General features: G+C 43.0%; 1 protein-coding gene across 2 annotated transcripts in view; it reads right to left on the bottom strand.

The window, feature by feature from the left end:
* Window positions 1-4,433: 4,433 nt before the first annotated feature.
* The window catches only part of SUPT7L (SPT7 like, STAGA complex subunit gamma), a 68,051-nt gene continuing 61,892 nt past the window's right edge, over window positions 4,434-10,592 (bottom strand). For both annotated transcript variants that reach the window (XM_069236230.1, XM_069236231.1), the window contains exon 5: window positions 4,434-4,781. In XM_069236230.1, coding sequence (XP_069092331.1) covers window positions 4,519-4,781 — 263 coding nt within the window. In that variant the 3' untranslated portion in view covers window positions 4,434-4,518. The remainder of the gene's footprint in view (window positions 4,782-10,592) is intronic.

Genomic DNA, 10,592 nt, shown 5'->3' with positions numbered 1-10,592 from the left:
AGAGATTGAGCAAATATTTCTCAAAGGGGCAATTATAGAGCTTCAAGAGCGGCACAAAGGCTCTACAAGTAGTAAAAAAGGAGGACATAGTTTGGAAACGTTATAAAGTCAAGAGAGTTAAACACATTCTTGATGTACAGGCACTTCAAGATGGAGGAGATCGAGTGTTTGACAGATCTCCACCAGGAAGTTGCTTAGTTATGCAAACATGCCCATTTCACTTTACCAATTGTTTGGGGGGGGGCTGTCAGCAGTTGGATGGCTACACAAAATATTTCAATTGAAGAGCCAACCTTTCGACCTATCATTAGCTAATTAGAATTTCACAGAAGTCCTTGGACCAATGGCAGCTTACCTTTGAAAGAGAGTGTACGTTTGAAAGTAAATTTATGTCACATTTTTATGGTGTCTAAGGAACTTAGGTACTTGAAGGAACAGTTGGTGATGGTGATAAATCTGTTACAAGTTTAGGATTTATGATAAACAAGGTCCAGTTTTAGAACCATGCAAGAACAGGAGTTAATGAGGTTCGAAGAGCACATAAAGGTAGCCATGCTGAAAATTATTTTGTTTAAAATTTTGGCTGCATTCAATAACACGACAACTGCATCTAGTCAGTCATCATGTTCAACATTAAAACACCATCCACATGGATATAGCTTGCTATTTGGGTGGGTAAGCACTTTAGCGCCCCACACAGGGGTAACACTATACAAATGCTGCAATGCAATACAATAGTTGTTTGACACTAGTAATTCGTCTTGTTCACGTTCCGTTCAGGCTGTGGGCTCTACGCCATTACTCCCGAGTGGTGGTTACCCTAGGTTTAGTGGACAAGTGGAGTTGCACAATGCCTACCTCGGGGGTTCGCCACGGTTTAGAAAATTAAATATCAGATGTGAGGATCAGGAAGATTCAATTACATTGAGCCACCCGCAAGATCGGAAAAGGGTGAAAACTTTAGAATAGCAGGACTTGGAAACTGGGTTTTCACACCACTAGATCACACAACAGTTTCCACTTCCTTAATCATGGGAGCACTTCCGGTTCTTTAGTGACAGCCTCATTAATTAGATGCCTCAGAGCCCCTACACCCTTTGCTGAAGGGAATCCCACTTTCACCTTTCCTTGGCCTCCTTGTTCTATTTCTGCCTCCCTTGTGTATTCCTGTTTACCTTTTCTCCTCAGAAATGACTTACACATCTGCTGGCGTGCTGGGGCTCCTGTCTGATATCCTGGTCTCTCAGGGGCTTGTTACACCACAATCCACCTGTACATTGGATAAGTCCTCAAACCTTACCTTGCTGTAATATTTGGCTTACTCTGTTCTGTCATTATCTCACTTCTAACTGCTGAATCCTTCTTCGACTATAGCTGGATCCTCAATTGCCAAGACTACAAGGATATTGTCAAGAAGGAGTGGCCACAGTACAACATTGATTCCACACAGAGGGAATGGCAGTCCTGATTGTCTCCATGACCACTTCCTACGGTCTTCTACCTGTTGTCCCCGAGTTTCACTTTCAGGTGTATCTGTCTTCATTAGTACCTCACGGAAGGATTAGGGACCATAAGGATTGGTGGCCTATTTGCTAGGATTCCCACTGGGCACGTGGAGGCCTGCCTTTAAATGCCACCATAGTGACACCCTGGGTTTTTCCATGATACCAACAGCAAAGCAATTACAGGAGAATTAATAAACTGCATTTCCTTCCTGCACATACTACCAAGATTTTTTGTAAGTTACATGAACATTTTAGGGATTTTCTTTTCTTAATCGAAACTTGGCTAGATAACAATTTACCGCCTGATACAGCCAATACCATCCATGATAGATAAGTTCTTCATGTTGATCGAATTAAAGCAATTAACTATAAAGGACTGTTGGCAACTCTCCATGACAGTCTGTAATCAAGGAAAATGTATAAATTATGGCTTATAGCAGCATGGTCTCATCAGAATATTCTCTATATTTCGTCTTGGCTTACTGCTTGCTTTGCAGATAGTGCACATTTAGAGGGTGCAGGAGTGCTAGGATATTGGCATCGGTCCCTTAAAGGAGCTGAGGCCAATATCCTAGCCCTGGTCCCGCCGGTCAGCCCAGCTGGAATGCGTATTGCAGTTGTTCCCACGGGTCAGCCCGGCGGGAACATTGTAATACGTTTGGGGGTGGAGGGGTGGGATGTCACCGCCATGTCAGTAGCGTCCTCCCCGTGGTGGGACCGCCAAAGTCATGATGAGGCCCTTAATCTTGAAGGATAGTGCTGAATTAGTATTGGTCACTGAACCCTCCCCCCCCCAACACCTCCCCAGATTAATGCTGCCACATCAGCTTGTTTATACTACCTTAGAATGTTAAGATACTCCCATTCTTACCAACTCAATTATATTTCCAGGTGGTATCTGAATGTATAGTGTCTGGAGCACACTACTGAAATACGCTTTATGACTCCATGAATCCTCTTTATCTCAAGTGCAGATAATCCAAAACTTAGCAGTGCGTTGAGCTTGCGACCTATAAAAGATGTGAACACATCTTACAGGTCTGAATAGCCTTGGACAGGCTAGCCATCGAGCTGAGAGTGGTGTTCAAGACCTTATATTTGATACTTCGAGTACATTACAGGATGAAGAAATCCCCACTTGCCCTTCGTTTATGCTCCACAACATTAGTAGGACTCTTTGTTCTGGCACTCAGCTGTGCTACGTATTAGGAAATCCAGAATGAGCGGTAGGCCCTTTTCTTTGATGGGCCCTACACTCTGAAACAATGTACCGCAGGTACTAAAGTCCTTTCTAGTCAGGATTCATTTAGGAAAGCATTAACGACCCACATATTTTGTAAAGTAACGAGGATAACTTGCTGAGTGCTTTTGGTGTTTTCTTATGTAGGCCTGATGAAAGATATTTTTGCATTGAACATTTTCCCACCACCAAGGAAGAGACATTCTGTGTTGCTGGTTAAATATGGACAATGGTTCAGGTTCAGCGGTGTGCTACACAAATTGCCTTGGCGGACAAAGATTGTAACACCTTTGAGTGCCAACAAAGAAATCCTGCCACTATTGTCAAGATCAGGAAACATGTCTATTTACAGCAAATGCACTTCTAGATCTTTCAACTATTACGGGTCTGCTATTTCATGAGAACATACTTTGGAAGGTGAAAGATGGATTAGAAAAGAAAGATTAACCTGCAGGATTATGAAGGGTTTAGGGAGTCATCAGCCACCTAAACCTCTGAGGATATAGGTAAATTATCGGTTGACCTTCAACTTTGTTTCTAAAGTTGCTGCAGGTTTCCATGAAACTGGCAAAACTTTTTTTTTAAATATATTTTGTATCGTGAATTATGAGATGCAAGATCCATGTTCTTTACTCTGGATGGAGTTACTCTTGTTTTGACTAAAAGAACTAACACCAAGTCAACTTCAGTCTTTTTTTCAAGATATGCACTGTTGTGTTTCCTGTGGTGTTTGGTATGAAACGAGAGGAAAATCGCCCTCCATGGGATGATCAGCTATTAAAAAAAGAAGGGGAGGGGGGTGAAGCACGTAACTTTAGGAAGTTGGGTAAAGGAAGTTCTAAGAGAAGCTGGTGCGCATATGACTGTTGATGACTCATTCCATCCATATAGCAATTTCACGAGGTGTGGGTTTTTTTAGGGGTGAGGCTTGGAGACATTTTGAAGGTAGCCATGGTCTAACGCAAGGACATTTACTTCTTTCTATATGGAAAAACTCACTTTACCGGGCAAGTTTCTTCTCTGGCTTTATAAAAGATCTGAATGCACATAATTCTAGTGTTTGGTCATAAAATAACAGTTCTGCAAATAAGTTGCAGGAAAACAAGTATTGTGTTAAAGATGTCGAGACTAGTATTATTCCTCTCAACCTGCCTGCTGCAGGTAACAGTTTTGGACTTAAAAAAAAATAGTAACATTGTTATATAAAAATGAAATTCACATATTTTGTTCTGTAATTGTAGCAAATAAATATTTTGTTTCTATATAGTGCAGCTTTGATCATGTAATTTCTTCATGATGTCGGGGATTTGTTTTTCATTAGTTCAATTCTTTCCACACACAAAGTGCCGTGCAGCTGAAAAGAAGATGGTTTCGGAGAAAAAGCTGGAAGTGTAAATTTATTGTGAAAGTTCTTATGATTGGACATGTTAGGGTTTCCGGAATATTTTGGAGGGGGATTCTATAACATGGCCGGTCTTCTTAGCACTACAGCCAGTCTTCATTTTCCTCTGTAACCTAGCTGTTGTGAAGTGGCATTGAAGTGTCTATTGCACAATGCTGGCCTCGGTGTCTAATAAAATCCTGACTCTCCTGTAACACACTTGCAGAACCATTATTCTCAATGTGATTTACGCTGGCTGCAAAGCACACACAGAGATGTAAATGTACAACAACAAAAAATCACCGACTGAAAAAAAATGGAAAAAGGTTTATAACAATATCTGCCACATGGGCATGAATTACAATGTTTTTAAAAAGATGTCCCTTAGCCATTTACATTTTCTTTATTTTTTTCTTGGGCTGTTGGTTGAAGACTGGAGAGGATCCCATGAGGCTGTCTGCAGAGTGGGAGCTGTAACTTCCCTCAGAGTCATCTGGGCTCTGCGGCAAGCCGGTGTTACTCATGGCAGACATCGGCTCCTCGAAGACGTTGTTGCCCAGCACACTGTGTCCATGCACGGTCCCTTCTTCATTCTCTTGTGGCTCCAACTTTACCTGCGTCAGATTCCAGAGAGGGGAGGCAGTCACTTCAGCTCCTACAAAAGAAAGCTTGATTACTGACGCAGCACTTGAAACACCACAAGCTCTCAAGTCAGAGCACAGTAGAAATTCATGCCCAACACAGCATCAAGGTAGGATGCAGCGATGATGCAGGACAATATACCCCACATTCTCCTTGTGCATCACCTAGATTCCACAGTGTGGGTGACTGCTCATAGACCGGCACAAAGAACCTGTGCAATACAGCAATGCCATTAGGATTAAAAGTGAGCGAGTCCAAATCTTGGCCATCAACTCTCCATGTGATCTAGAACAAGTTACACGCTCTTTGAGAAGAGGTTAGCCATCACCCAATGTCAATCAAACAACAGTAGAGCACCACGAATCTAGCTGTGCAAAATATAAAAACATAAGATAGGTGGACACAGGAAATACTGAGCTACAGCTGTGAAGCTAAAGGCTGAAACAAAAGCTGACTTCAACGTAACAAAGGAGAATGGTAACAATAAAAATGTATAAGTGGAAGAAAAAATATTCGAAGATAGAAAGCAGTCTAAGAATGTGTGAGAAAAAACAAAACATAAAAGAACGAAAAATAAATGATAATGCTTTAATAGTATCTGAAATCCAGCTGTACTGTTTAAAGTCATGATGTAAACAGCTTGAAACATCCTATTGTCTGGACACACTGAGGAAGACACACGAGGAATGTACTCAGATGCATAGCAAGGGCCAAATACTACAGTTGTCTTGCCTTGAGCTACTGAAACATTTGATTTTTAAAGCACATACAACTACTATACTACCAGGAAGTGGCAACTTCAAAACATTTATAGCTTTAAATCATGCGGGTAGATGAAGTGGCATAAATGGTTTATGAGTGGCATTTTATTTTTAAAGTTTGCTTTTAAAAGTGCACGGCTACCCCAGAAGATGGTGTCCTGATGCGGACACAAAGGAGACCAGAGGAGTTTTGGGGTTTCTGCAGAAGATTTTCAGTGTTTCTTCAAGGGGCCATTCAGTTAATGATGTCACAAGAGGTCTCAAAACCCAAGCACACATCATAAAACAAATGAACATTCTGGAGTGCCTATTGTCGATGATTGTTTATAAAGTAGGATTCAGTAAAAAGAAAGATTTTTTCTCTTCATTGGAACGCACCTTCGTTTAAGAATAAGGCCCTGATTTCATTATATTCTATGGAACTTGTAAAATGGCGGGCAGGATATCCGTCATGTTTGTAACGGATTATCCCATCCGCCGAGGTCGTAATCAGGCCCTAAGAAACTTCAATGCTTTGGTGGCATTGAAAAGGTCAGCATTTGGTTTGAGTCCTACATAAAGAAGGGACAGACGGAAACATGCAGAGGAAGATCTTAAATCCCTAGACGGGTTCTTTAAACACTTCCTGGATAAAGGGCCGCACAGAAAAAGATAGGACAGCATGTGGGGAGAATCCATACTCGCAAAGATGCTACTCGTATAACCGTTGTGAACAGCAAACAATTGTAAACTTACACAACTGTGTAAGTTTACCTTTGAGAATCAGGCCCATTGTTTCCATCACAATCCAGAATTACTATAACAAAAAAAAAACTTTAATTTTTGCTTTCCTAACTGCTCATTTACAAGTATTTACATTTTATTGCGTTACAAAAAAATGACATCCTAAAGTCTTTCATTTCACTCTCTCTGTACCCCAACAAGATTGTCACATAATTAAATTTAGTTTCCTTTCTCCAACCGCAAAGTGAGAAATTTGTAAACATGAATACCCATATTAATTACAAATTATAAGTATGCAATTTGTCAGAAGACATTGTTTACATTTGACCTTGTGACAAGATAAATATACAATTTACAGGATATTTATTTATTGTTTGGACTTTCATAACCCACCAAGGATCAATTTGCAACCCCCAGTACCTTTATAGAATGTCCTGCGAATTTTAATGGTGGAGTGCTAGGTGGGTACCAAACAACTGTGTTTGGCAGGGTGATGTCACTTGGAGACTGGGAATTTTATGCTGTTTAACACTGTCTGAAAATCTGTCCTGACTTAATAGTTAGTGCATGAAACGAGTGTCACTCCCAACATCTTTTTTTTTTTGTTGCCAATGGATTAAATAAATCAACAAACAAAACAGACTTGCAAAGGTCTGCACATGGACTAATATTCCTGAATGAGTAGTAGATCTGTCTCCCCAGCTTCCAGAATGCTGTCATCCTCTGATCTGTGGGAGGACTAATGCTCCCTCCTTCCAACGCGGGAGACCTGGACTGGTCCCCACACTCACCTGCATTACACCAGCTGCCCACGTGGGCAGTGAGACCCCCTCACCCCCTTCAGGTCCCTCCCGCCTGGAAACAGACCTTAGACAGCCACCCGTGTCCTTGCGTCACGGTTGTTACCTTAAGGGCTCCTCACCCCTGGGGCTGGCTGTGAGTGGAGCAGCTCTCAGGCTCCAAAGGCCGGCTGCAGGCATTCACAGATGCTGGGCCCAGCGGTAATTTTTCCGGACGTTGTCGGCCACGAGCCAGCGCCTCTACTGCCTCAGCCCTGGGTCGCGTGGTAAATTTCGCCAGGAAGAGGGCCTGCCTGTGCCACGGGGGCACTTACGAGAGCACGCCTCAGCTGCGCTGAAGGAGAGGTTGCCAATGGGCTTCTCTCGGCGTCTCTTGCTTCCGGGAGGGTCTCACAACGCTTGGTATCCACAGGGCGCTTCCTGCGCCCAGGCCAACGGACATGGCAGCGCTTTTCACGTGCTGCGTCTAACAAAATAAGGCGCTCTTCCACGCTAGTCAAACCACAGAAAAAGAACTCTTCAAGCACTGTGAATTAAAGAGTGAAGCATTCTTCACGCTCCAAGGGCCAATGAAGCGTCCTCCATGTGCTTCACCAGAGCACATAGCACTCCCATCGTGCCCAGCAGAAGGAATAACACTACACAATACACATGGAGACAGTGTAAGGGAGAAGGAGGGACATTTAATGAAGGAACCCAACGTACTTAGCTCCCTAAATCTGTAAACAAAAAAGCACACAAAGAAGTACGGGGTTCTATAGAGAAGGTGTTAAGGGCACCATTGTTGCCCTTGGTTGTACGTGTTCCTATTTGGATAGGTGAGTTCAGTGAGAGGTCAGTCAGAGACTGCAATGTGTGTGGGTGGGGGGGGAAGCAAAAAGGGGGGAAGGAATTCCCTTTACGGACTAGGTGGTCTCACACACTATATAGTGTCATGCTTCATTATTTGACCACCTAGCCCCACCCAGGTAGGACAGTGCCACCTGGGCGGACTCAACCTCGCTGTTAAAGGAACAGGAGGGAGTGCGTAAATAAACGTATGTTCTGGAAAGATCGGGATCCAGCTAATCTAGTGAAGAATTAAGAACACCCAAGCAGACACCTGTGAGAAGTGGCAATTGTAATGATGGTGTCTGATTGGTGTGATTAAAAAGGGGGGTTGGGACACCTCTGTGAGAACAAGGACTCACAGGGTCACCTAACTATCAAATAGTAGCCAACATGTTTCTGCCCTCAGGAGTGAGCCAAAAGTGATCTCTGGGCATTCATCAGGGCCTAGGATCCCTAAGCCTCACGTTGGAGGAGGACAACTCTAATTAAATATTTAAGAGGTGTAATGTAAAAGGCCTACTTTACCCAAGGAATTACCTTGAGGTGGCCCTTTCCCTAGAGGCTACTGGCCTCTGGTATCCAGGAGGGGGGAGTGTCCCCTTATAGTCAAACATACATCAAAGGGGGCGCCCAGGAGAGGACGGCATAGGCGCACGGCGAGCAGTTTGTCACTTCTAGGATACATACACAGATCCAAGCCCATAGGGCTAGCTAAGGCCTACCTTATGGGTGACACATGTAGTAAAAGGGGAGTTCCAGGGATGTCCCCGTGGCAGTAAAGTGCGCACACAGGCCCTGCGCTAGCAGGCCTGAGATAGGTTTGAAAGGCTAAGTATGTGGGTGGCGCAAGCTGCGCTCCAGGCCCACTAGTAACATTTAATTTACCAGTCCTGGGTATAAGAGTGCCACTGTACAAGGAAATTAGGGGTAAATCAAATGTGCCAATTAGTTGTAAGCCACTCATACCAAGATTAGAAGAGAGAGAACATGCATGTTAGCACTGATCAGCTGTGGAAAAGTGCTTAGAGTCCGAACGTCAACAAAAAGGGTCAGAAAGAAATAGGAGGAGAAGGCAAAAAGTTTGGGGATGACTCTGTAAAAAGGGCCATGTCCTACAATCTGTATAGCATCAACTGACATTTTAATAAAGGTTAAAATTCAAGGCAGCTCCCTTCGCCCCCTTCTGCCATGTACCGATTCTTGAATCACGTCATCCACTTGCTAGAGAGCTACCTCTGCTCGGTTTTATTATTGTGTATACCAAAGTTAACAAGATTTGATGCTGTGAACTGCATCTATAATAGCAATGCAGCATGTGCACATACCTGACTTCTGGTGGCTGCCCCATTGAGAATAACATCCCTGACATCACAGCTCTTTGCATGAATCAAACGTTCTGTACACTTCCTCCACACAACTCAGCCAGCCTGTGCAGGGCAGTATTACTCCACAAATAGGTTTGTGGTGCATAAGCATCCAATACAATCATGGTAGACGTAGCCATATTTACTGCTGGATTTACTAATTTTCTGAATATGCAGTCTAAGGGCCTTGTTATGGCCTTGACTGAGGGGTTTTCCTCCATCACAAATGTGGCAGATATCCCGTCCGCCATATTATGATCTCATTATGTTCAATGGAGATCGTAATACGGCGGGCGGGATATCCATCACATTTGTGATGGAGGAAACCCCTCCATCAAGGTCGTAATAAGGCCCTGAGTCCTCCTGGGATCAGTGTTGTATATGGGATAAAGTACCTCTGTCACATTCTAGAAGGATATTCAAGTTCCAAAGGAGTTCTATTCCCATATAAAGGAACAAGGTAGAAGGCAAAGTTCCTTTACAAGGACATTGATCTACCAGGAGCAGCACATTAAATGGGCCGGTACTGTCTGGCAAGGAGTACCGACACTTTATTTTTTATTTTTAGAGGGAGAGTACCTGCACTTCTCAAGAAAAACGTAATACTTTTAATTGGAGAGTACCGGCACTTCTCAGAAGTAAGCACTTCTATTTTTCCATTTCAAACACTGACGAGGAGACATGCAATATCCTTATTTCCCTGTAATATCTGATCACACCATCACTTTATATTGTATCGCCTCCTAATACGTGGTCACACCGCCACACACACATGAACTGCTCATATTTTTAGTGTCTCACTTTTTCATGTTCACTGCAGAATAATAAAAGCAGAATCTATAACTGTGAAATTAAATACACCAAAAAGAAGTAAGTTTTAGATATTAGAATCTGTTTAACGCCAGTAACGATAAAAAAAAAAACATGCCATGGTTCATACTCTGTAGAAACATGCAGCCATTCAGTCTTTCTTTCAATGACCTCCACGTGCGTCACTATTAAATATCTTGTTTCCGCTTAACAGGTGTTCTTTCCAGAGTGATGTAACGATGAAGGAAAAGCTATGAGCTGTTTTAACTTGGCTGGCGGTTCTGGTGCAGATATTGAATTTAAATGTAATAAATTGTTACCGGGAGCAGCTATGCCGTTTATTACAAGCTGTCAAAAGTTGCATGTAATGCGAAAATGACAAGCAGGCCTTTATACTGGGAGGGCAGGCTCCCACGTCCTACTTTTCGCGGAATGGTAGTTGCCACTGGCACGAATACCAATTGCCGGCTGACAACTGCCGAAGGCGAGTGGATTTTTCTCCACAAATGTCCTTAAGTATTCAGAAAGGTCTCTT

The sequence above is a fragment of the Pleurodeles waltl genome, chromosome 5 (assembly GCF_031143425.1).
Source record: "Pleurodeles waltl isolate 20211129_DDA chromosome 5, aPleWal1.hap1.20221129, whole genome shotgun sequence".
NCBI lineage: Eukaryota > Metazoa > Chordata > Amphibia > Caudata > Salamandridae > Pleurodeles > Pleurodeles waltl.
This window is presented reverse-complemented; position numbering and strand designations above follow the sequence as displayed.